Source organism: Nansenia antarctica (genome assembly GCF_963989245.1).
Source record: "Nansenia antarctica genome assembly, chromosome: 1".
NCBI classification, from domain to species: domain Eukaryota; kingdom Metazoa; phylum Chordata; class Actinopteri; order Argentiniformes; family Microstomatidae; genus Nansenia; species Nansenia antarctica.
This window is the reverse complement of record NC_137674.1, coordinates 7,238,000-7,264,161: the sequence shown is the minus strand read 5'-3', so window position 1 is coordinate 7,264,161 and position 26,162 is coordinate 7,238,000. Positions and strand designations below refer to the sequence as shown.

At 42.3% G+C, this 26,162-nt stretch overlaps 2 protein-coding genes across 2 annotated transcripts in view; both read left to right on the top strand.

Annotated features, from left to right (window-relative positions):
• golga4 (golgin A4) overlaps positions 1 to 20,800 on the top strand; it is a gene marked incomplete at its 5' end in the record, with an annotated part of 32,091 nt that extends 11,291 nt beyond the window's left edge. The window contains 16 exons of the mRNA XM_080536304.1: positions 113 to 300; positions 2,602 to 2,685; positions 3,048 to 3,195; positions 3,397 to 3,575; positions 4,871 to 4,969; positions 5,104 to 5,271; positions 6,087 to 9,760; positions 9,929 to 10,050; positions 10,448 to 10,578; positions 11,097 to 11,192; positions 13,109 to 13,129; positions 14,785 to 14,853; positions 15,205 to 15,280; positions 18,838 to 18,935; positions 19,825 to 19,911; positions 20,149 to 20,800. Of these exons, the coding sequence (XP_080392430.1) occupies positions 113 to 300; positions 2,602 to 2,685; positions 3,048 to 3,195; positions 3,397 to 3,575; positions 4,871 to 4,969; positions 5,104 to 5,271; positions 6,087 to 9,760; positions 9,929 to 10,050; positions 10,448 to 10,578; positions 11,097 to 11,192; positions 13,109 to 13,129; positions 14,785 to 14,853; positions 15,205 to 15,280; positions 18,838 to 18,935; positions 19,825 to 19,911; positions 20,149 to 20,163 (5,255 nt within the window). The 3' untranslated portion in view covers positions 20,164 to 20,800. The remainder of the gene's footprint in view (positions 1 to 112; positions 301 to 2,601; positions 2,686 to 3,047; positions 3,196 to 3,396; positions 3,576 to 4,870; positions 4,970 to 5,103; positions 5,272 to 6,086; positions 9,761 to 9,928; positions 10,051 to 10,447; positions 10,579 to 11,096; positions 11,193 to 13,108; positions 13,130 to 14,784; positions 14,854 to 15,204; positions 15,281 to 18,837; positions 18,936 to 19,824; positions 19,912 to 20,148) is intronic.
• Positions 20,801 to 22,603: 1,803 nt separating this feature from the next.
• Positions 22,604 to 26,162, top strand: part of itga9 (integrin, alpha 9) — a gene marked incomplete at its 5' end in the record, with an annotated part of 46,847 nt that continues 43,288 nt past the window's right edge. Inside the window, 3 exons of the mRNA XM_080536314.1 lie at positions 22,604 to 22,791; positions 23,539 to 23,666; positions 25,176 to 25,282. Coding sequence (XP_080392440.1) covers positions 22,604 to 22,791; positions 23,539 to 23,666; positions 25,176 to 25,282 — 423 coding nt within the window. The remainder of the gene's footprint in view (positions 22,792 to 23,538; positions 23,667 to 25,175; positions 25,283 to 26,162) is intronic.

The following is a 26,162-nucleotide window of genomic DNA, read 5'->3' as shown; positions in this document are numbered from 1 at the left end:
TAAAGAGGGGGACCCCCGAGGCGGCTTTAGTAGGTAAAAAAGGCACGGCTGTTCTAGTGTTAAAGGTTATTGTCTTCCTCACTGAGCTGTGTTTCCCCCCTGTGACCAACAGAGGGCAGCAGTGACCCAGAGAAAGTGGCGGAGTTGCTGCAGCAGAGAGTGAAGAGACAGGAGAACCTGCTGCAGAAGTGCAAGGAGCTGCTGCGGACACACAAGGAGCGCAGCGCGCAGCTGGGCAGTGAGAACGAGACGCTGCAGCAGCAGCTGCAGGAGAGACTGCAGGAGCTGGAGAAGATAAAGGTTTGCTGTGTTTATTTAACAACAAATTGTGCCCATAGAGAGTAGACGTGTTTCTGTGTACTCTGTAAATATGTATTTTATATAGCGTGTATATATATATATATATATATATATATATATATATATATATATATATTATATAAGTGTTATAGCAGGATATATTATATGAAAATCATTAGCCTAAGTCTACTAACATGAAGGTTTTTTCCTTTATATTCAATATAATATTGTCATGATCACATTTGCCCATTCTTTAAATAAAGATGTGTTTTACCCCATAAGTTTCAAGAGAACACTCTTGAAACAAACAATGACTACATTGTTTCTGACTACAGCGATTGATCTGTGTAGTAGAAAGTTGTTACTAAGGAGGTTCATTTGATGAAGCTGATATAGTCAGTGTCTGATCCATGTGGTTAGACACTTTTTGGAGGCTTAATGGTCTGTTGGGGGCTTCATGGTTTAGTGATAACATGACCATAAGATCTGTACCCATGCAAAGATAGAAACGTGTTTCCATGTAAAATACTGAAACTAGGGATGAAATAACAGCAAAAAAGGGTACTTTCTGCCAACCATTTAAAGGGCACACATACCTGACACACATACTTGTTCTCTACACTCCTATAAACATTATTCATTCAAACATTATAGTCTTACTGCACCAATGATTTATTCAGGTACCGGTATGTCCATTCAAAATGAGTGTGTTCTAGGCCACAAAGAGATAGTTAGCGGCCATTTTTAAAATTAGCGTCATGGAGGTATACGACCAAATCTGTAATAGCCCTATAGCTAAAAATGCTCCTTAACCCCTCACCATTCCTGTATAATTAGCCTAAAAAGCCTATCCAATGTATACCCAAACTAAATTGGAAGCTGTTCTTGAACCATTTGCAGTAAATGCATGGGGTTGGTCTCCTTTTGAAGGTAAAACTCAGAAGTTTGTTCCCCAATAGTAAGAATAGCTAAGTGGCACTGGCATTGAGAAATACAAGTTTGAACACACTGAAGTAAATGTCTTTTTTTCATTTTCACCTAAATATCTTTTTAGGAATGTAAACAAACCGTTGTTGTCGGACTGTAAATAGCTTTGAGAGGATGTAACGCATGACTACCTACGTAAACATTGGAAGCATGTACAGGGCAAGACAATTAGCATATGGCGCTAGGGCCAGCCGGCGTGCCATCGGATGGATAAGAGGCTACGACCAGTCCTTGTTCTGTGTCAAAAGGCACAATACCTGTGCCGCCCCGCTATGACAGGAAGAACAGAGGTTAACGGGCGTTCAGCTCCCCTAACCAGCGTGGAGAGACACTGTGGAGCTGTGGAACCTGCCTCTGCTCATCCTCACGCAGGCACCCTGTAAAGCAGACCAACTGTCTCCGAAGCGAGCTACCCTTTCACCTCAGGAATTTAGAATGTACTGGGAGTGTGGTCTGCTTTGGTACTTATGGTATGTGAGCATTATTGTAACGTCAAAGTTGCTAGGGTGGGTTGGTTTATAAAGGTGAGGGTGTGGCCTAGGAATGTGACCTTGGTTTTCACTTTATTAACGGTGCTGTTTGGACAATGTGACTGGAATTCTGGTATAGTAGAACGCAGTGGCTGCTGCCTATTATATCTCTGTCTGACTCCAGGCTCTCTCCACTGGGCGTGACTGGTGTCAGTAGCCTCACTTCACCAATAGTTCAAACATATCAGGAAATTGAATGAGCCTAGCATTTCCTCCTCAGTAACCACCACTTATACAGCCGGGCCTCCGCGGCGCAGCTACTACACGCCACTGCTGCTAACCTGGGGTATAATTTAGGTCTGCATGTTGGTTTAGCTGGGTTGACCATCGTCTCTGTTGACGGGTGCCTTGTGGCTGTGGCCTTCTGGGTGGCGCAACATAGGGAGCCATGATTTGAACAACATACCAGGAAGAAAGAATTAACCCTTTTAAAAAATATATAATAATAATAATAATCATTTCAATAATAACCACACTGCAAAAAGTAAATCTAAGTAAGATAAAATATTTTAAATCAATTATTGCCTGCCTGCAGTAGTTTTTAAGATGACATTTTACTTGTTTTAAGAAAACTTTTGCCAAGTGAAGTTTTCTTGTTCTGTTGGCAGACAATTTTGCTTATTTTAAGTAATACATCCCCCACTTTATTGCTTTTTTTCTTGTTTTTGAGAGCAGACTCTTTGCAGTGCAACATTACACACACACACACACACACACACACACACACACACACACTCTGCAGATGTGTCCACTCTCTAACTGCTCCCTATCGGTGTGTTTATAGGAGCTGCACACTGCAGAGAAGACCAGGCTGATCACACAGCTGCGTGATGCCAAGAACCTCATTGAACAGCTGGAGCAGGACAAGGTGAGGAGGGGAAGAGGGTATCATTTTTATTTTTGAGTGAATGTCGTCCAAGGGTCTCGAGTGTAAAATATAGACATGTTTGTGCACCGCCACTGAGCAAAGAATCAGAAAACCTTCATCCCAGCTTGTTGCTCTTAAACTCTGACCCCCAGCTCTGCATGACAGAGACAGTGGCTCGTGAGGTCACCCTCTGGAATGTGGAGAGAACAGAGAGAATAGTCCGAAACCATTAGAGGCCTGGAGTTTGAAGAGTCAGAACTGAGGAGTTCATGCCAATCAGCAAAAATCTGGATCTCTCAAAATGTTGTGTTGGCTCTGTTAGCCTTAACAGCTAAAAGTGTGATTCATGAATGTGTTTTCAGGGCATGGTGATTGCGGAGACTAAGCGTCAGATGCATGAGACTCTGGAGATGAAGGAGGAGGAGATCGCCCAGCTACGCTCCAGGATCAAGGAGGCTGCTGTCCAGAGAGAGGAGCTACAGGAACAGAAGGAGAAGTCTGAGAAATCTGGTGAGTGGAATGAAGACTGCCCCCCCCTCTCTCTCTCTCTCTCTCTCTCTCTCTCTCTCTCTCTCTCTCTCTCTCTCTCTCTCTACCTCCCTTCTCTCTCCCATCTCTCTCTCTCTCTCTCTCTCTCTCTCTCTCTCTCTCTCCTTATCTTGTTATCTCTCTTCCTCGTTATGTCTGACTGAGGATGTGTTTGCCTCCCAGCGTTCGAGGAGCTGGAGCGGGCCTTAGGCGTGGCCCAGCGGGCCGAAGAGGCTCGGAGGCAGCTGCAGGTCCAACTGGAGGAGCAGGTGAAGGAGGTGGAGAAGGCCAGTGAGGAGGAGAGGAAGAGTCTGCAACAGGAGCTCACCCGTGTTAAACAGGAAGTGGTCACAATCATGAAGGTCAGCAACATTCTGTGCAGCAAAAAAACCTCACTCAGCACAAAAAGCTCTTTGAAAAGGACATTTAATGTGTGTAGCTTTTCTCGTTCATTTAAGCTTTGAAGAATGAAGTTTAGTGTACTGCTAAGGAAAAAACATGAAAACATTCCTCCCTCCCTTACCGGGAGTTGAAATAAAAATGTAATTCATATTTACAACTTACAGCCCATGTATAGACAGACTGTCTGAGCTTCCCCTTCCAGTCATAGTTTCATCCTGTTCGACTCAATTTGAGCTCCCAGACTACGGGAATCACAGAGAGATTTTAGCTCTGGGATTTTGGGTTGAAAAGTGTCTTAATTAGCCTACCATTACGTGCATAGTATGCTAGTTTCCATTTTGATAGGTCCTTCCTGTGTTCACTTTGTATCTAAACTTGGTAAAAAACTATAATTTCCCCAATATTTCTCATTCATTGTCAGGATAAAGAATGCCTTTTCTGTTGGTGTTCCCACTGTAGGCATTGCCATGAATCACTTTAATTTAGATTCACCTAGTGTATAATAATATGCTTAATACACATTATGGCAACATTAAATAAAAAAATGACAAGCATATGACAAGCACATCAACAGTCTCATATATTCTGAATATATACTCCAGATGTAAATTCCCACTCAAATACCAATGTCTGTTTCTGTCATTAGACCCCCTAATCCCTTTACTCAAACAAAGGCAAGTGTTCCCCTCCTCATTGCATTGGCCAAGTGGCACCCAGGCAAACAGAGCCCCTCCTCCTTCTCCACACTTAGTGTTTGTCATCTGTCGTTTGGCTTGAATAAAAGGTATGCCAGCTTGTTTTTCAGGTTTTTACCGTTTCAAAACGGGATGTACTCGCTTGTGATATAATTAGTGCAATGACCTGACAGTAATTTCATTTTCAACTGCAACAGTCCACCCACTTCTGACTGCTTAATCGCATCTGAACAAGGTGTGTTTGTGCGTGCAGAGCACTCTGAGTTTGTGACTGAGCCTTAAAGGGCCCTCGCCCAATTCCCACCATACAAACATACTGGCAAATTATTAACTTTTCACAGTTGCGTCCACTACAATATAGCAATTTATGACGATTTTGACCAAAAACGTTGCTATTTTAAAAAAAAAACTGTTCACGGTTTAACCGGGAAACCACCCAACCCTACGAGAGTCTATTAATACAGTATACCATAACCTGATTAATTGTGCATATTTGTGAATCATGTAAACAATATGATATTCCAGGTTTAATGTATAGTGTGTTCATGGTTATGTTACAGAAATCATCAGAGGACAAGGTGGCAGAGATGGACAGGCTGCATAGTGAAGCACTAACCAGTAAGGAAGCGGAACTCAGTGGTCGAATCAGCCAGGCTGTGGTACGTTCATATCTTTATAACTCGTCGCCTTTCTACTTTGAATATGATATCTCCTGCACACTACGGCACAGAATATACATTGAAAGCAACCTTCTACTGTCCATTAACCCACGTGTTTCACTTCTGTGGTGTAGGAGCAGTGTAAAGAGGAGTTTGCTGAGGCTGCCAAGGAGAGAGAGCAGCAGGCTGCTCTGGCCTTGGAGGATGCAGAGCTGCAGAAGGCTGCAGAGCTGCAGAGCCTGGAGACAGTGGCAGAGAACAGTGCTAAAGAGATACGGCTGGAGCTGGAGACTGCCAGAACTGTGAGTCCTCCATTAATGACTCTGGTTTATTGATCAAATCATGTCCAACGGTGGTCCTACTTTTATCTAAAAGTAATGCACCATAAGGATGACTTTAGTCAACAATATAGCGAGGCGTCACTCATTTCAAACAAGTTTACACCCCTTTGTAGTTACTTTCTGCGGAAAGGATTTCACCAGTCTTTCTAAAAAAATGAATAGCAGAGAGGATGAGGGACTAACGTATATAATAATGTTGTCACCAAATGCAATAGGTTGCCAATAGGATCCTTGATTAAAATACATAATAACTGTACATTTGGGACATACCGAGTGGTCTGATGGTAGAAAATGGCTATTCAATAGGCCTTTTTTCCTCACCTCTCTACTGTTATGCCTCTCCTCTCCTCTGGTCTCAGTCTCTGCACTCACATCCAGATCACACATCTTTACTGCTCTTGCCTCTCGACAGAGTCCGCCATTACTCTTAAGTTGTTTGCGCTGCTGAATAATTAGAAACTCATTCATCAGCGTCTGTTCTAATGCTATTTAGCAGCTTCAGTCGCTTCTATTAGGCTACAAATAGAGCAAATTAATTATCTGGATACATTTTTTGATAGACTCCCATATTTGGCTGATCGTTTGGCCATTTTCCGCTAACCAGAAGTGTTAAAGGAAACCCATTATGCTTGTTTTCCACAAGTTAATGTATCTGGGCTCCCCAAAACATTGTGGTGGACAATTAGCAAAACTGTGTATTCAGCTATATATTCATGAGCTGTGCATTATGACTCTATAGCAAATGTATACAATTAAGAATGTTTATTAAATTGCAGAGAATTCTAGAACTGGAAAGCTCCCTGGAAAAGAACTCAGAAGCCGGGTCAGACGAACAGTCAGACGAACTCTCCCATCAGCTGGAGGCCATGCAGACAACACACAACCAGGAAATGACTGCACGGGAAGAAACGCACCGGGAGCAGCTGGAGAAGCATAAACAGAAGCAGGACGTCCTGGCCCAGCAACATAACACTGCTATGGAGGAGCTCAAGAAGAAACACAGGGTCAAGGTGGAGACCGTCCTTCAAGAGAGGGAGCAGCAGTTTCATGCCCACGTGGAAGACATGAACCAGAAAACCGTAGAGAAGCTGGACGTGAAGCAGACTGAGCTGGAGGCTCTCTCCTCTGAGCTCTCAGAAGTGTTGAAGTGGAAACAGATACTAGAGGTGAAGCTCGCTGCAGCCGAGGACGCCGCCGGTTTGGTCAGACAGGAGCTCGAGCAGAAGCTGCAGCATGAGTTGACCAAACACAGTGGAGAGATTGAGGAAATCCGGTCGCAGCACGAGCAGTCACTGGGAGGAATGGAAAAGACGCTCAAAGAGGAACTCAACAAGTTGAAGATGGTCCTGAAGGAGAAGGAGAGCGAACTCGCGGAGCACTCTCTCAGAGAGAAAAGCGTAGAGGAAGAATCAGAGACAGTCCTACAAGAAATGAATGCAAAGGTTAAAGAACTGGAGGTGCTTCGAGATAGTTTATTGCAGGCCCAATCAGAAAAGGAGGGCCTGGAGCAGTCCAATGCACATCTAAGTAGGATTAGAGACGAACTTTCACAATGCAAGAGTGAGTTTAAAGACTTAGAGCGACAGTTGCAACAGGCCAAGAAGGACTTGTCTGAACAGGAGGAATCTTACACTAAAGAACTGAAGACTAAGCAAGAAGAAGAAAAACAATTGAACAAACAGCTCGACGACCTAAAGGCTACTCAAGATAGGAAAATTGAAAATACCAAGAAAGAGATGGAGGGCAAGTTGAAATCCCAGGAGACAAAAATGGACAAAATCAAACATAAAGCCAAAGAAATGCAAGAGAAATTTAAGAAGAGGCTTCAGGAGCAGGAGGAATCTATGAAAAACGAGCTAGCAAAAAAAGAGAAAGAGCTACAGGAGAAGGGGCGGCAGGTGAAGGAGATGGCCCGGACAAGTTCAGAGGGCCTGAGTAGCACGCTGTCCGAGCTAAAGGCCAACCACAAGGAAGAGCTAGAGAAGCTGCGGGAGGTCTGTAAACAGGAGCAGGAGGAGCTGGAGTGTCGTTGGAAGGAGAAGTTGGAACGACAGGAAGAGGACACGCAGGAGAAACATTATCATATGCTACAGCAGAAGGCGCAGCAAGTGGAGGAGTTGTTTCAGCACCTTGGCACCACCAGAGAGGAGAAGGAACATGTTTTGCAGGAAGTTAAGAACTTAAGAGAAGAGCTGGCGATGAGAGAGACCACTGTGCATAAACTGCAAGCAGAGCTCAAGGAAGCTGCAGTCAAGCTGGAAAGTTTGTCTCAAGCGGAGGCGATACTCAAAGAGCAAGTGGAGGCAGTTGAGAAAAACCTAAGCCAGGCTCTAAATGAGAGAAACTCCTTCCAAGACCGGCTGAGCAATGTTGAGGACGAGAGCAGGGCGAAGCTAAAGGCCCAGACTGACACGTTTGAAGAGAGAGAGAAAAAGCTTCAAATTGCAATCCGCAACCAAATGCGGGGTTACTGCCAAGCAATTCAGGCCAAGATGGAGGGTGGTACGAAGGAGCTCCGTGAAAGAGTGGAGGGTAGAGTGAGGGAGCTGAAAGACAGGGTGTCATGTAATCAGATAAAGGTAGCCCATCTTAAAAACGTAATTCTCACGAAGGTTGACAGAGTCCGCACTATAGAGAAGCAGCTCCTACAGCGGTCAGAGGAGAATCAGAACCTATGCAATTCACAAGAGCAGATGATTTCTCAGCTAGATGTATATACAGAAAATATTAAAGCCTTAACAGCAGAGAAGGAGTCTCTACAAAGGGATGCTGAGAGTCAGTATCAAGCTCTCTCTGAAAAAGTAATTTGTATCGAGAAGCTCAGCGAGGACAACAAAACTATCTCAGAGAATGTTCAAACGAATGCTTTGCATATCAGCAATTTAGAAAGTATAATAAACGACTTGAAGACCCAGTTAGCAAGTAGCTTAACTGGGAAGAGTGAAGCCATATCCCTGCTTCATCAGCAGCACAAGGAAGAGAGAGAGAGGCTCGTTTGCCAAATGCAGGAGACTATCGAGGGGCTAGACAAAGAGAAGAAGTCTGCCGTGGAGCAGGCCGACACACTCAGGAACAATCTGTCGGAGTTCAAGAGGAAGGCAGAGTCTAAGTTCACTCAGAACCACAATACTCTCAAGTCTCTGCAGACAAGGTTTGAGGACATGGAGAGACAGGTTGCTGACAAGGACGAAGCACTGCAGAGTCTCACGACCAGCGTTGACAATCAGTCCGTCAGCAAGTCAGAGATGGACCAGTCCTTGAGCGAGAAGGTGCAGAAGATAAGTGCACTTACCTTGGAGGTGGAGAGGTGTAAAGTTAGAGTCGTTGAACTGGAGGAGCAACTGTCTCTTAAGACAAACGAGTGTCAACAGCTAATAACTGACTTGAAGCAGCAACACAATATAATGGATAGTGAAAAAAGAGAGCTCACAGAGAGACTGCAACAAACTAATGAGCAGTTCACCCAGAATGGCAATCTAGTGCAGGAGACTGAGGAGAAATTGCAATCTCTAGAGAAAGAAAACCAAACTTCTAAACAAGAGCTGGTGCGTCAAAGGGAAGACTTTGAAAAGATTAACGCTGGGATTCTTAAGAGCAAGGAGGATAGTCTGAGGGCAGCCGAGGAGAGAATGTCTGCAGAGAGCGCTGGGAAAGTGGCAGAGTTAAAAAAGAAAGCTGAGCAGAAAATCGTCCTGATCCGAAAACAGCTTACATCACACCTGGAGGAGAAGGACCAGACCATCAACGCCATTCAGACACAGCTGGGGGAGATGAAGGAAAGTGAAGCAAGGATGAAACAGCACATGGAAACCCTGGAGGAGAAAGGTAAAACACTGGAGGAAGTTGTCGCCAAGGAGAAACACCTTGAGCAGGTACGCAATGATGAGAGACTTGAGAAAGAAAGTTCTTTAGAGAGTTTGAAGAACATGTATGAGGAAAGGTTAGCATCACTTCAGAGAGAGCTATCAAACCAAGAGGAGACTAAGGCAGGTGAGGTTCTTTCAAGTCTATTGGAGGTTGAGAAGAAGCTTAAAGAAACAGAGGAGCAAAATGAAAACCATCTTGCTGAAATCAGCAGCCTTAAGGTAGATCTGCTTGAGAAGACTGCACTGGTTGTGGAGCAGAACACAGCGATAGCTAGCTTTGATAAACAGCGTCAGAGCCCAGTGAATCTGGAGAATGCAATAGAGATGGAGCAATGCACTGCAGAGCAGACCAAGAGTAACATTGGGAAAGAGATGGAAAACCAGTCTCTGAAGGAAGAAGAGATGGACATTGAATCTTCGATGTCGCTACAGAATAAGCTGAAAGAGGCAGTGAATGAAAAGCAGAAACTCCAGAAAGACTTCACCAGGCTGCAGAAAGACCTCCGATCGCTGCGGAAGGAGCATGAGCAGGACCTGGACTACATGAAGAAAGAATTGACCGGCGAGAACGAGAAGAAGCTAACGTGAGTTTCTTACATTATTTCCTTTTATAGTCAATTGAAGTCAGAAAATGAACACATTCAATATCCAGCATATATTTGTTAGTTTCATAGATGTTCACTTTATGTTATGCATTGGCTCTGTCTCCTTGTTGTTGGTGTATATTTAACTACTTTCACCACATTGGATAGGCTTGAACTGGAGGATATGGAAATGAAACACAACTCTGGCCTGAAGCAGCTGATGAGGGAGTTCAACACACAGATGGCCTTGAAAGAGCAGGAGCTGGAAGCCGTTATTAAGGAGACCATTGGTGAGCGAGTGAAACGCATTACAAACATGTTTTGATTTATCCATCAGAAAACAAAACACCAAAAACAATGAAATTGTTACTCTAGTATGTTCTATAAAATGTGAATTGAACTTTGTAATATTACTCCAGGTTTATGTGGTAATTTGTGATCTCTACTTGTGCACTCAAACAATACAGTTTACTCGTAGAAAAATGGAAATTAAATGAAAGATGAGTGACCTTACTGATATGTAACAATAGGGTGGAAGAGGGATGTGGTGGGATCATTGAATTAGGAAACGGGTCTGTCCGAATTGCCATGTGTTTTCACTGCAGACGACTCGTGTCGCATTCCAACCAGATGTGAGTGAGTGGTTTGGAATATGTGAATATATTTAAAGTTCGCTCCTCCGTTCAGGGAAGGCCCAGAGTGTTGAAGTAGAGCTCATGACCAGCCATCGAGAGGAAGCCAATCAGCTTCAGAAGGTGATTGCCCAGAAAGATGATGACTTAAACAGAACAGTCCGGAGATATGAGGAGGTCCTGCAGGTATTGTATGGATGAACGGTACATTACTGGAGATTTAGTACAACGTCATTAGATTACATTTACCATCAGAGACTCGTTGGCTCTAAACAAAGATGTCTAATAGGATGTATATACTGTTACATTCTATGATTCTGTAACTCCTAGTTCCTACATTTTTATTTTTATTTTTTTTCTTAAGAAAGGACATCCACTCCTCATCAGGAATCCATTATCGTCAGGGAACTACCTCCCCTCAGCCTCCAGAGAGCTCCACTAAATTACATATACCTTATGACTGCTCGCTGAACGATTTACATTTCTAACTAGACTAAATGAATAGTGGGGTACAGTCAGCTCACCTCATGTAAACCTGTATCCCACCCATCACTGTCTCTAAACACAATTTAAGTAGGGAGGTCCAGGGTATGGCACTTAGTAATTACACACAGTCATATTTGACTGACATACTTTAGCTGTGAGACAGGCTATGAAGAGTTGAATCATAGAAAATGACTCAGCTGTTGCTTCCTTCCTCTCAGAGTCGAGAGGATGAGATGGGGGATCGTGTGTGGCAGGTTCAGAAAGAGCTGGAGGACCTACAGACAAGGAGTCTTGTCTCTACCAGTAACTCACAGGTACGGTATCTCCAGCCAGGTACACCGTACCAGGTTTATAGATATTTGTGCCATTTTCCAACAGACACTGAACAAATGTGGAAGTAAATACTAGCGGCTATTACAGTGGTGGAGGTTATATACAGCCCTGGAGGATTGGATGACTCATATGATTAATATTATTCAAGGGCTGCTCGCCCTTACAAAGGCCGTGCTGTGTGATGAGAATTGCAATTGTTTCACCTCTGCTCTCAGAGGGCTTGTATATCAAACACCTTAGTCTGATGGAAGCATTACCGGTTGAGAAGGCCAAACAAAACCAGACAGGAGTTTTTTTTCTGGATACCCCCAGGTGCTTTTAGTTTCTTTATTAGCCAAGTTCAAGTCAAGTTGAAGAAGCTTAACAGTTAGTATCAGTTATCCCACTGCACTGCGTGGTGAAGTCCCTATTTCGAAACGTGACTTACATCCAAGTGTGCAGAGACAACTTGATTAATATACAGTACCTTGCTCATCAGGCTTTCATTTGAGCGAGGTGGCAGCTCTCCAAAGCATGCCGGATGCTGTGAGGATCTCTTGAATCAGACAGGAATGTTCTCCCTGGAAAACTGGTTTAAAGAGGCAGCGACTCCAACTCCATCCCTGTTCCCAATTAACCCCCTAAGAGATCATCCTAGGCTTCAGATTTATACTGTAGAGGTTCCCAGGCAAACACTGCATGCTTGGAGGGAGTCAGAGTGGAGAAAACACTCAGGAGGGAAGTGTTATCCATGCAGTGAGACCCCCTCACAGACTAACACCCACGCACACACGTCCACACCACACACACACACACACACACACACACACACACACACACACACACACACACACACACACACACACACACACACACACACACACAAAGTGAGCAGCTCGCTTTTGTTTAACCTTGCTACATTTTTGCTGGCTGATGTAATAACTTTATGGGGGGATTGTGTGGGGTTATGCTCAGGAAGGCCTTCCCTTACTCCGGGCCTCACAGGCCACTCCACATATACAGTAGATGTCAGGTCAGTCTTTGTCTCACAGTTTTACAGCTTCTAGAACCGATAGCCAAGTTCTCCTCACCCAGTGGTCGGCAACCTCTTTATATGGAAATGGTTATTTATTTGTTATCTATCATTGTTGTATGTGATTCTTACATTCTCCAATTGTAAAAAATGTGTAGCCGATACACCATATTAAAAAAATACGGTTTTCATATGTTATCAACTAAAAATGCATCATAGCCAACATCTACCACTTCATGGTGAACATGACGTCACCTAAACACGGCAAACTAAAGTCTCCAGGGGAAGAGAAGCACGGCCCTGCAGATGCTGGAAGATGTTTTAGTGTTTGAGCGCATGTTGACAGTGTTTGCCAGAGATTCCCCCTCCCTGAGAGAGTTTGAAGAAGGAGACAATCACATCAATTGTGATTATTTACAATGTGCGATCATCGGATTGCAAACTACATTTGGAGAGAGATTCAGCGAGTTTAGAAAGGAAAAAACGACACTATCCTTCCCTGTCACAACACTGGATATTGACCCATCCCTGTTGAACATGCCCACATTCACAGGCATAAGTCATCCTTGAAATTGAACTGGCCGACACAGCTGACAGACTTATGGGTGTCCATGTTCAACAGCCTGACAGCCGAGCTGAAAGATGTCACGTCAGAAGGCTATTTTCGCTCAAAAGCAACAAGACAACAACAAGGCTCCAGACAGATTTTGGCCAAAGATTGCTCTTTTGACAGTTAAGGTTGCCGACCCCTGTCCTAACCGATTCCCCATCTATTTAGCAGGAAAGTTCAAAACTGGCCCAGAATTCAGTACAGTACGTGACTTTATGCAGACTGGTAAGGTGAACACCATCATCATACTATTTTTGTTTCCCCCCCCCCCCCAGGTGGGTGTAGAGGAACTACAGGTGAGTTAACCATCTTTGCTCTTTGATCCTTAGAGTTTGAGTTTATTGTTGTTTTTTAAGTTAGTAGGGGTAGTGGTGGTCTAGTGGATAGTGAGTTGGACTTGTGATCGGAAGGTTGTGAGTTCAAATCCCGCCTGAAACCACACCACTACTAGTGTGCCCTTGAGTAAGGCACTTAGCCCTCAGTTACTCCAGGGGGAATGTCCCTGTAATTCGTAATTGTAAGTCGCTTTGGATTAAAAGCGTCTGCTAAATGTCAAAATTAATTAGTTAAAATTAATTAATTAATTAGAAAGTTCATACACTGATCAAATTATTATTATTATTTTTTCACTCTGTATGTCACAGGGGTGCAACGGTCCTCGGTTTTATATTGAACCTGTACGGTTCGCCATCCATGGTTCAATATGCACTAGTGAATTGTGGCATTCTCAGTTTATGCTGCGTTCCATTCAAAGTTGGAGGTCGAGTTTGTCTGGAACGCAGTTGCTTCTGTAACTTGTTCAAATGTTTGCTCATGGCGAGCGGAGTTGAGAGCATGAAAGTGGTTGAGAGACAACAGTTTGAGGAAGCCCCGGATTCTTACAAATCTGTGGTTTGGGATAATTTCTGTTTAGTTTGAGTCCAACTTTAGGCCCAGTCGGTCCTCTAAGGTCTCCCAGGACTAAACCCTCAGAGTGAGGGCTGCGGTTCATCGTAGGCCAGGGGTAGGAGGGCCGACAGGTTGGCTCCGTGGACGTGGGTCGGAGGTGGCTACAGGTTTCCCTCTAGGGCTGCCTGGTTCTCACCGTCTCACTGCAGCCTATGGCCGGGATCAGTCTGATGACAGATAAAACTCATTAATGTACTATTGTCACAGAATTGTTCTGCCGGAGACCAGCTCTCACCCTCTCGACACGTCTTGTCCGTCCGCAGCTCTCCCCCCTGTGTCTGCTCCCCTGCTCTTTATGTGTGCCTCCTGTGAGGAGGTGCCGCCTGTGAGGAGACGCAGGTGTGACACGTTGGGCTATCGAGCCTGTGGTTTTCTTCCCTGGCCATCCACCATATGGGGGAATGTGGGGCAGCTGTGTGTGCTTATGGTGTACTCAGTCTACCCGCTAGTCAGTGGGTGTTACTACAATATTTATATTTTTTATATTATACAATATACCAGTCATATTCTGGAATGTGTCTGAATGTTAAAGATCCATAGGTATAAGCAAAAAAAGTAAAGTTTGTAAGTAAATAGTAGCATTTTTTTTCTTCTCCATGCGCACAAAACACGTACCGAAACCGAACCGAAACTGTGGGCCAACTGAACCTTTGCGCCCCTACTCAGTAGTGTGTTAGCCCAACTGTCTCCCTACTATGGTTCCATCTCCATCACAGATCCCAAGCTGTTGCCTTCACTCCCCTTTTTTTTTTTTTTTTTTAAGGTTCTTTCTTTTATATTTTTCATTTGTATTGGATAGAGACAGTGGAGAAAGACTGGAAAGTAAAGAGGCGAGGGTTATGTCAGCAGGGCATGGGCCGGGTCAAACCCATGCCGTCATGGGCATGTGTCCACTGTAGGCCATTGTGCTAGACCACTGGACCACCCCAGGCCACCACTCCTCACTAATGTGCTGTCTTTCTTGTGCCCTACTCATGCCCCTCTCTTCTGTTCTTCCACTCAGCTTCAGCTTGCAGAGAGGACAACCCTCCTGAGTGAGGCCAAGCTGAAGGAGCAGGAGTTTGTTGACCGGGTAAGCGTGTTTGGGGTTAACTAGACATAAGTCTGTACAGTACATCCCTCTTGTCTTTTTCCCAGGACTCTGTTTGCCTCCAGTCATAGGAACTGCTTGACTCTTTTTGGATCCATTTAATTACACAGAACATCTGCTTACTTTTCCTTTAACCTTATAAACAATCGGAGGGCCCCTAACCGACTGTTTCTCTCACACGTCGTCATTTTCACAATTACAACTCTCCTAGAGACTGTCCAAATAATAAATTGATTATATTTACAGAACCACTTCTGTAAAATTGGAAATATTCTTTTATCCACTCCATGAGGATTTAGGTGTTCTTACATGCTTTTTTTCATTGTACTGTAGATCCACGCACTTGAGGACAAGATTAGAAGCATCAACAAACACTCAGTAGTAACTCATCTTGGAAGCACATTCAAAGGTAACGTAAACCTGATGAACATGTCTGTAAATTCAACATCACCAAGAGGTAGGCTGGGGACTCACCTGCTCTCCAACTGTAAACGGAAATGAAAATAGTTGATCCTAGTGTAACTGATGCCAGCGACTAGACGTGTTATTGATTGTAGTAATCTAGGCTGCGTGTGAGCCATCGATTGACTCGTATGCTTCTAGCCCAGCTGCTCTTACACACTGCTATCAATCTGCCTTCTGCACACACGCACCGCTGAACATGGCTAAAAAATATGGGACATGAGAGGCGGAAATGGAAGACTGGGCACTGGGGGGTTAAGGTAGGGGGCGGCGGGGGAGGGGGGGGGGGTCTGTCGACTTCTAGACTCTTCATGGTCCTTCCCTGCTGGTGTAATAAAGAGAATCGTCTGTTGGCAGGGGGAGGGGGGACTCATCCATGGCTGTAATGGCTTTTGCAGGCTGTGGTCTTTCTGTTCCCACGTAAACCCCCGTACACATAACCTGCCCTCTCCCCCTGAAACTTCACCACTCAATTTCAAAAGATATCAAACCTCCACTCGCTCGAGTCTCATCATGATCATTTCAATATGACGAGTTCACATACTAACCTTTCCCCTTATACAATCCCAATGACCTATTTATTGCTGTAGTAAAAGCCTGGTGATGTCACCACCACCTCAGGCTATAGTCAGTTTAGCCTCTCAAAATGCAAACACACACACCGACAGGCTGCACAGATAAACTTAGATTAAAATGAATACTCCCGACCCACGCACACACACAATGTTTTCCTCTGCTTATTCATTCAGCCTCACCATAACACTCTATCAATATGGGTTAGCTGTCCTGACCACTAAGAAGTGTGGTTCCACCAGGTAGAGGGGAAGATGAGAAAGCTGTTGATGTTGATATCTGGTTGCAGGTCCTCGGCCCCCCTCCTGGGGGAGTGTGGATTCAGCTGGGCTAACCTGAGGTCAGGAGAACATAGCCTAGGGGATTTATTGGCTGCCCGTTTAGCCACGCCTGCTGATCAAAGTCTTGTTTTGGCTCCACTATCACCTCTACCTTCCCTTTTCCACATCAAGCGGTCTGTAGGCATGGCCAAGGCATTTAGTGTCTTTGTCTAAATGGCTATTCCAGAGAAACAGAAGTGTCGGGGCCACTCTGCTGGCTTTAACCTCTCCATTGCAAACCTGGAAGAAGCTATACCTTAGTGATTAGCTATTTTTATTTGTGACCACTTTAACATGTAATTTCACACAGTGGCACTATAGACAGTTATAGTTATAGACACTATAGATAGATATAGTTATAGACACTATAGATAGATATAGTTATAGACACTATAGATAGATATAGTTATAGACACTGTAGTCAGTTATAGTTATAGACACTATAGATAGATATAGTTATAGACACTGTAGTCAGTTATAGTTATAGACACTATAGATAGATATAGTTATAGACACTATAGATAGATATAGTTATAGACACTATAGTTATAGTTATAGACACTATAGATTCCGTAGATATAGTTATAGACACTTATAGTCAGTTGAATGAATGAATGAATGAATGAATGGACTTTATTGTCATTGCTACAGTACAGGTACCAAACAACGAAATTTAGGAGGGGTGGCTCCCCTGGTGTTAGGAAAGGGAAAAAAAAAAAATAGAAAAAGAAAACAATCACAAGAAGGGAAGGAGCTGGTTTACATAAATAAAGGCTATGTACACAATCCACTGTACTATACTGCACAGATAGTCAACTAGGGTTGTCATATTGCACAATAGTATTTTTTCACGTTATTTAAAGTGTCACAGTTTGCAGGCTTGAAATGTACATGTTTGTGCCTCAGCACTACACCTGATTTTTTCAGTCCAGCAGCTGCCATCAATCCGTCCAGACTGTCCAGGGCCCAGAATTGCCCAGTTATAGCTATAGACACTTATAGTCAGTTATAGCTATAGACACTATAGATAGATATAGTTATAGACACTATAGACAGTTATAGTTTTGACCCTATAGACAGTTATAGCTATAGACACTATAGTTATAGTTATAGTTATAGACACTATAGTAATAGACACTATAGATAGTTATAGCTATAGACACTATAGTTATAGTTATAGTTATAGACACTATAGTTATAGTTATAGACACTATATAGACAGTTATAGCTATAGACACTATAGTTATAGCTATAGACACTATAGACAGTTATAGCTATATACACTATAGACAGTTATAGCTATATACACTATAGACAGTTATAGTTATAGCTATAGACACTATAGATAGATATAGTTATAGACCCTATAGACAGTTATAGCTATAGACACTATAGATAGTTATAGTTATAGACACTATAGACAGTTATAGTTATAGACACTATAGATATAGTTATATACACTATAGACAGTTATAGCTATATACACTATAGACAGTTATAGTTATAGCTATAGACACTATAGTTATAGTTATAGACACTATAGATAGTTATAGTTATAGACACTATAGGTAGTTATAGTTATAGACACTATAGTTATAGACACTATAGTTATAGTTATAGACACTATATAGTTATAGACAGGTATAGACACGAGGCAGTTATAGTCATAGACAGTCATGTCCCATCCATCATCCTTGGGAGGGAGTATGGTGTTGTTGTACAGTACAGCTGGATGGCCCCCAGTAATGTACTTTTTTGGGGTGATATATGACATCCTGCGTGTTATTGCACAATGATTCAACTCAATACAATTGCCTTCTAGGTGAAAGTACATGTGTATTTTGGGCCCAGAGTGAAATATAACCCTCCAAACCCCCTTTCACCAGCTTTTTTTTCAAAGTCAAACAACCTTTCTACACATTTTATTGAGAATTGCTCCTCGCTATATCTGATGTTACTTTTCCAAATAACTCTGTGAATGACTAACATCACCGCTCCAGTGTTTCCAGTCTTTTGAGTGTTTATATATTTATTTTTTTAAAGAAAAACCAGGAAGGAAAACTGTCTGGCATGGGCCTTTAAGCTCTTGCAATGGAAAAGTGCCTATTTTAAGCCATGTGCCATTTATCCATATTTTTTTTTGTAGTTGGCACTTAATTTGACCCATGCCTGTGGCCTGTTTCAATCCTCTGTTGCTAGTAGGAACATGATGCCATGTAAACAATATCAGTGCTATAATTAGGCTGCAGTTAGATTTCCAGCCTTGTTTGGAGCAGTGGGTAGCAGTAAATGGAGGAATCACATTTAGAACAATCGTGAATATTCAGATCTACTCTGTAAACGTTGGAGGACACATCCACTTTCCCTTTGATCACTGAGTCACGCAGATATTTGTATGACCAGTGTGCCTCTGGTGATAGATTCTCTGCGTGCCTTAACTCAGAAGCTCAGCTTCAAAGGCTTTTCTATCACAGACGTACTCATTTATGTATGAAATGTCAGTGAGTAGTTGCAGTTATACCTATGACTAAAATGTGCTATGGTAATAGTTTGATGGAGTTTAAGTTCCTCAAAACTGACTTTTGAGTGTTTTTTTTTTTTTTTTTTTCAGACCCTGGACACTTCAGCGCTGACGCCTTCTCAGAGCCCACTGAGTTGGAGTACCTGAGGAAGGTGTTATTTGAGTACATGATGGGACGTGAAACAAAGGTAACATCATCTATTATAATACTACTATACAGTATTGTAGTATTAATTTGGGCTTGGAACAGATTACGTTTGACATGCTGAGATTGTTGCAAATTATTAAGCCGTGCAATTTCTCCCTCTTTAACATTCATTGTCCTGAAACACGTGTTAGTGTTATATGTGCTAGTTTATCCGGTAATAATTCTGAAGATGTATTTCACGAGTTTGAATAGATCATTAGCTGCATGGTAGAAAAGGAGCAGGCAGAACAAGCCGGAGGGAGAGGGCAATAACCGTTCCCACACTAGTTTCCTATGAGACCCCATACAAAAGTAATTTTGTGTGTCTGTTTAGTAGAGCTAATTAACAATTAACTATAGCTGTCCGTAATTAACAGAGCTGTTGACATGGTCCTAAAGACAGCGGGAATCCCCCAGGTCAACAGTAAACAGTCAGGCTTTATGACATCATAGCAGGCCTCCCTGCGAGGAAGGATGTCCTGCAGGCGGCCCCACGGCACATACCTTTCACATGAGGCAGGCCTGCCATTTTAAGACTTACTGGCCTTGTTTAGCACAAATAGAGTGGTTTGGTTCCCTAAACAGCAGCACTTGTTTCTGATTAGCTCTGTATTTGACGGGGTACAGCATGCACCATGATAGATAGGCCTGGAGCTGGTTATGTAGATAATAGTTGTTCTGTCATGACAGGCTTATTTGATAAAAAGCGATACACGATACAATAGAAATATATAGTTGTTATGTTTCAGATGACTGCACGCTAATCATAGAAATCCCACGTTCAGAGAGAATGCGGGAATGGAATCCCACGTTCAGTTAGTTTTGAGGAAGGCAGCCATTGTTATGTATTCTTATTTATAATATGGCTGATTTCCGTTTTTCTCTAACAGACGATGGCCAAAGTCATAACCTCCATGCTCAAGTTCCCACCAGACCAGGCTGAGAAGGTTCTGGAAAAAGAGGATTCAAAAGCAGCTGTAAGAAAATGTTCCTCTGCTGTAAAGCTACCAATGAGCCACTTACAAGAGCAGCATTTTGCCAGTTAGGCCTTGTAAGTGGCCTTCACTTACAAGGCCTAACTAGCAAAATTCTGCTCTTGTTCTAGTGGTTGGGGTGGTTCCGAAACACCTATATCTATACCATGTAAGACATCTGTCGAAGTAGCACCATGCAGTTAAAGTAATGCTTCATCTCTCCCTTCTCTGTCTCCACAGCCATGGCTACGGTGAAGGTAGCTGAACAATACTGGTTCTTTGGGAGAGGTGGAAGTAAACTGCTGCTGAAGGCCGTGTGTGTGTGTGTGTGTGTGTGTGTGTGTGTGTGTGTGTGTGTGTGTGTGTGTGTGTGTGTGTGTGGATATGAACTGTACGAGCATAGGTTATGGTTTGAGGGATCTAGAAAATATGATATTATGCCAAGATCAGATAAATTCTTCCCATAGAATTTTAAGCAAAGAAATAAGCGGTTGTTAATTTATGAATTTCAATGATCTTTTTGTCCAGGAATAATGGTTTCCTTTTTTTTGTTGTTAGAATGGATGGCTTGTGCAATAACTTATTGTGTTTATTATTATGATTCTTTATCAGTTGATCCTTTGGTTGTGTTTTCTTCTGTCTGTATCACCTTTCCCTGTATGACTGTGTAATGAAATAAATGACCCTTTAACTGTTGCTGTGCACAATGTTGTGTACCACTTAAAGACACTAGCTTCTAGAACCTTGTTTGTTTACCACAGCTTTTCTACTTAATATTTTGTGAAGACTGACAAAAAGAAACCCAAAACATAATGTAAATTGTAAATAAATGAAAAATAAGATCTGTACTATAGGGCACCATGTGACTGTTGCTGCATTAATACATTTTCAGACGAGCTAATAAAAGTGTATTTACAGTACACACACTGTTAGCCTCTCTTGTCTCATTGTTGAAATGTATTTTTGTGTGTACTTATTGATTTGTTGTAATTGCATTTTGTAAAGTCGCCTGCTTACACTAATTGTATAGTCAATAGTATGAAGCCCAGTGAAAACAGTACATATCCTGATTAATTTAGGAAGCATTATTAGATTTGAAAATTTCAAAGGTCATTGGGGAAACTTCAACCGCTGATAAAAAAAAGCATCTCTGAACACAAGTGAACACATCTCTGTTGTAAACTGTTACAGTGTGGTTAGTATGGTTGCTCTGTCTACCTTGGTAACCTAATTGTGCAAAAACAGGATAATAAACTAACTGTCCATTTACAGTACTGGGTTAGGGTTATACAGTACTACTGTATATTTTGGCAACTGATGAATCGTACAGCTGAATAGTATGCATTTTGATGTTGACATGCCATTCTAGTTGTATAGTCAATATGAATCGTCAGTGTTGAGTATACGTGTACTACAGCTTATAATGTCCGTTTCGACCTTTGGATATCATATAGTAATAATAGTTATTTTACTGTAAGATCCACGTGACCAATTCTGTTTGGGCCTAGTTTCTTTGCCCAAAATGGTTGTGGATGTCCTCAATGCAATTGTGTATTTCACACTAGTAGATGTCTCTTATTCACAATCATAATATCTGCATTGTTCTTTTTTCAAAGATCCTTGAGAACCTGAACAGACCACATATATATGGACTGATGGCTAAACAGAAATCCAGTTCTACTGCTACATTTCCACTTGAGAACAGCATACTCGTATATTCTGGTCTATAAAAGCAGGTTATGGTGCAAAATAAATGACATCCTCACATTTTGTCAGCTACATTCAAGTTAGACAGAGTAATTACGAACTCAGAGGAATATGTATGTTTATGAAAACAAAGATTAGAACAAATGCAAAACAAAGATGTATAACAGTTAAAGGAGTAAACTTATGGAATACTTTTGAAAAGGAAATGAACATGTGTAGTACACTAAAATGATTTTAAAAATAAGATGATTAACATGTATAAAACAGAGGTTTAAATATAGTTTTTGTTTGGTATTTTTGAACTTTTGTTGACATGCGTAAGTGACATTTTGTTTGTAAAAGTTTCAATGTTTTGATTATGCATGCATGGGGGGGAAAAACAACTACAACATGCATGTAACAAGGGTAGGTGCAATAAGCCATGGCTTCAGCCTACACCTTTTTGGTCCTGGTGTTATGCATTGTGACTGTGTAAATGTTTTATATCTGTATTGTGAATTGTATAGGGGACCAAAATAAACATTCTCATTCACTCATTCACTCATTACATTGAAGCACATGACATGATCTGTCATCAAGGGAGGTCCAAGTTCTCGGCAATACGCTGTGGAGTCGCGTCCCACAGTGTACGCTAGATGGCAGCAGCGTTCACACATGTTGGAAGCTTCAGGGCTGTTGGGTGAAATGTGATGCTCGCACCCCAAACCTACCCAAATCTACCATGACCGCACTTTCTCGCCAAAAGCAACTGCGAGCGCCCCGTTTATCAGATTCACGGCATGGAGCGCAGCTGACGGGACCGTTAGTTTTTTACTGGACCGTTACATTTCTATGCTCAAGACCCTACTCCTGTCATTTTTACATGCTCGGTTAAAGTTTGACCTCAGAAACTTTGTTAAACTGTAAGTTTTTGTAACTTATTTGAGCTCATTCAACAGTCTAATCCTCGTGTTTGTTCTTAAAAATACGTTCGGTTCCCAAGCCAAGGATGCGCAAAAGGATGGCTCATTTTCGGACTCAAAAGAAGGGCGTTTTGGATATTCTCTATGTGTATTTGTCTGTTTCTGTGGCTTATTGCTACAACGTTGACTTAGAACATCCCGTAGTGTTCCGTGGACCAGATGCGAGCTTCTTTGGATACTCAGTTCTGGAGCACTTTCATGACAATACGCGCTGGTAAGTCTGGCAAGGCAACCTGTGTACTCAACATTGAACTTTGGATGCAGCGTACGCCCAATTACAAAACAAGCATTTCTTTATTGAGAAAGTCGTAATCGTTGTTTTGACACTTCAAATGTGTACGCCTGCCTCCATGACGTTGTTGAAGATGTGTTTAAAACAAACAAAAACCTTTGAATTAGTCTAATGGATCATTTTCTAATTTCCATTGATTTTCATCTCTCCAGAAAGAGAAAGCCTCAATTGATAAGTGTGTTGGTTGCATGGCTGTGCGTAAAATGTGGTCAACATGTCAGCAGTGATGTAGTGGAGGGTAAAGTCAAATAAACTAAATGTAGCCTTCTAATATTTTATGAAACTTTGAGAATATGAGGTATATTGTAGGCTTAATATTGGTATTAATGTGCAGTTTGTAAATGTGCGTTTTTTTCTGCAGTTGCATTATAATATGGGCTATTGGGATATGGGATATTGGATATTATCGCAGTCTTTGTCACAGCTGCCACTATTGTTTTTAGCATCAGCCAGTGAGCTGAATAGTATTAGAGACTGATCGGTATCTGACCAGTGAATAGATTTCTTTCTTCACCATGGCAGAGAAGAACTCTAGGATAGGGTTATGATGTGGTTATGGTGATGATAAGGCTATGATAAGGTTATGATGTGCCAATGATGTGCCACAGGACTGTCTGTGACAAGATGAGTTTATACTGGTTCAGTCATGCTGCTTCCTTCTCCCTGCAGGGTGCTGGTAGGTGCCCCCAAGGCTAACTCTTCCTACAGTAGCTCGGTGCACACCCCTGGAGCTGTGTTCAAATGTCGTGTTCACAGCAATCCAGAGCGCCGCTGCACAGAGATGGACCTGGGCCGAGGTCAGTACAACCACACAGCCTTAGAACCAGAGCTTTCTATTTAAAGATCTCTACCCAGGGAACCTCACCATCCACACAACCTTAGAGCCACTGACCATACACAACTTCAGAGCCACATCCCAAGGACTATGGACCATCTACACAGCCTCAAAACCCTACATAGCCAACCAAAGACAATCACCCTAATCTTTCTCTTTCACACTACACTATGTATGTATAGTATTCAAGCATGTTTTTTGTCAATCAAAAAACAGTATACTATATACACACGTCTTAAACAGTGGCTAGTTGTTCTTGTGTTTTTGAATCGAATATAGGCGTACAGAAAGAATATTCTCCAGAATAAGTCCAGAAATATTTTGATAGATATGATTAATGTTTTAGCTAACATTTTCCAAGCAGTTGTGCCAAAATGTTCAGCCATAGACATTTCCTCCATCCTTTTCTTGTGGTTAAGAAAGAGAGGGTTTATGTGGTTTTAATATAAACCCCCACTTACTCCATGTGTCACCAACAAAACATCGATTATTACAGGAAGCGTCAGATAGTCATGGGGCCCTGCTGTCCCGGCTACAGGGCTACAACAGGACCACGAACCATGAATCATACCAGACAGGATCATACCAGAGTTCAGCCCCGGGGTGTCCCAGAAAATATTAGAGATGATATACAGATATAGTGTTAATGATATTAACACTGAATGCTGAAGCTTATCTTGTGATCCAAGATGGGATGCAGATCTACTGAGGCTTGAGTTGACTCTGCTTTCATGCTACTGAACCCTGGTGTCTAGAGAGAGAGAGGGGAGGGAGGGAGGGAGGGAGGGAGGGAGGGAGGGAGGGAGGGGGAGGAGAAAGCAAACCCAGAGAGGGAACACAGATTAGTCTAGTGTTTTTTTATTCAAGAATAGTTGGATTCAGGCTCTGAAAAACAGTGTCTTGATTGCAGATGTACTCTTGTGATATTGGCTAATTTACCTAACAGATCTTAATCTGCTCTATTTCCCCAGTTAAGTGCATTTTTGTGAAAGTGAATAAGTGAGTTCCTACTGCTGTTTACTTCTTTTAGTCTTACTTGTTAGTCCTCTCCCAGACATTCCCTAGACCAGTTAGATCTCCATTAAGAATGATTTAAAGTCACTAAGATGGAGCAACTTGCAAGCCAGTCAAGCAAGCACAAACAAGTCATTTTACATTGAAGGACTAATTCTCCAAGCAATCTTTTCTAAGATATTTTTCTCGTAGCAAACAAGAAATAACTGGGCAGCTTTTATCGTTTGGAATTATGGGACACAACATAGTAATGGCCATTGGTGAGACTGTGAAGTTCAACAGTTAAACCACAACTACATATATTGCAAAAAAATATACAGTACATATATAACAGAATACATTTTAGACCCAGTAGTTGATTTAGAACTGTGTCCTTCGAGAGACTTGCCTTGTGGTATTATTTGATGATCTGTTAGAAGACCTCCTCTTTGTTAACACATGTATCTGTCTTCCTCAGGGAACAAGCCCAGAGAGTCATGTGGTAAGACATGCCAGGGAGACAGGGATGATGAGTGGATGGGGGTCAGCCTCGCCCGACAGGACAAACCCAACGGCAAAGTTCTGGTGAGAGACTGGCAGGATTATCTATGCTGTGTGTTTTCTTTCAAAACAATGACAACAGCCGTTGTTTAACACAAACCATATATGCTAGTAAAAGCAGACGGGATTAATCACCATCATTGTTACAAATGTCTTACCAGGAACCACATTGTTAAAACCCAGCTGTTCCCATCATCAAAACGTGTCCTACTAGCAAACATTTTATCTCTCAATTCCTCATTTAAAAAGTAGAGGCACATGCAATTGGCAATGCACCATGTGCATTGAATGGAAATTGTCTGTTTTGAATTGGGCAAGTGAACAAAATAGCTTGTTTGCCATGATTGATTAATGAATTTTAATGATGATGTTTTACAAATTAATTAATTTGTTTGTGTATAGTGTTGACAGGGTTTGTTTGTGAGTGACGCAAATGTGACTGTTCTAAATCGTCTATGCACATAACAACAAATTAAATCAGTGCGATTTCTATTGTCTTGAGTCGCTAAAACACCAAAATCAAGTGTTTGTATGACTAATCGTGAGCGCTAGAAAGGACCTTTACTGAGAGATCACAGGGCAGCTGGCTGGTTTTGTTTAGGTTCCAGTGCCTCTGTGGTGGTCCCGTCCAAGGGCAGGCTTTCATTAAGTGTTACTGTAACTCCTGCAGTGGGCGATGAAAGGCCCAAGTCTCTGGGAGACAGAGTCATCCTGGCTGGTGTGTCTGGAGGCGTCCGGTACCAGAGGTGGCCTGAAGGACACGTGTAGCCCCTTTGGTCCACGTGTAGAGAGATGTTCTGTAAACACTCCTGACAGGTGTGAATGTGGTGGCGATGTGCGTACTCCTCAGGGAGGCTGGAGGAATCATGAGAACTTGACTGTTGTAGAGAGTCCAATAGATTTT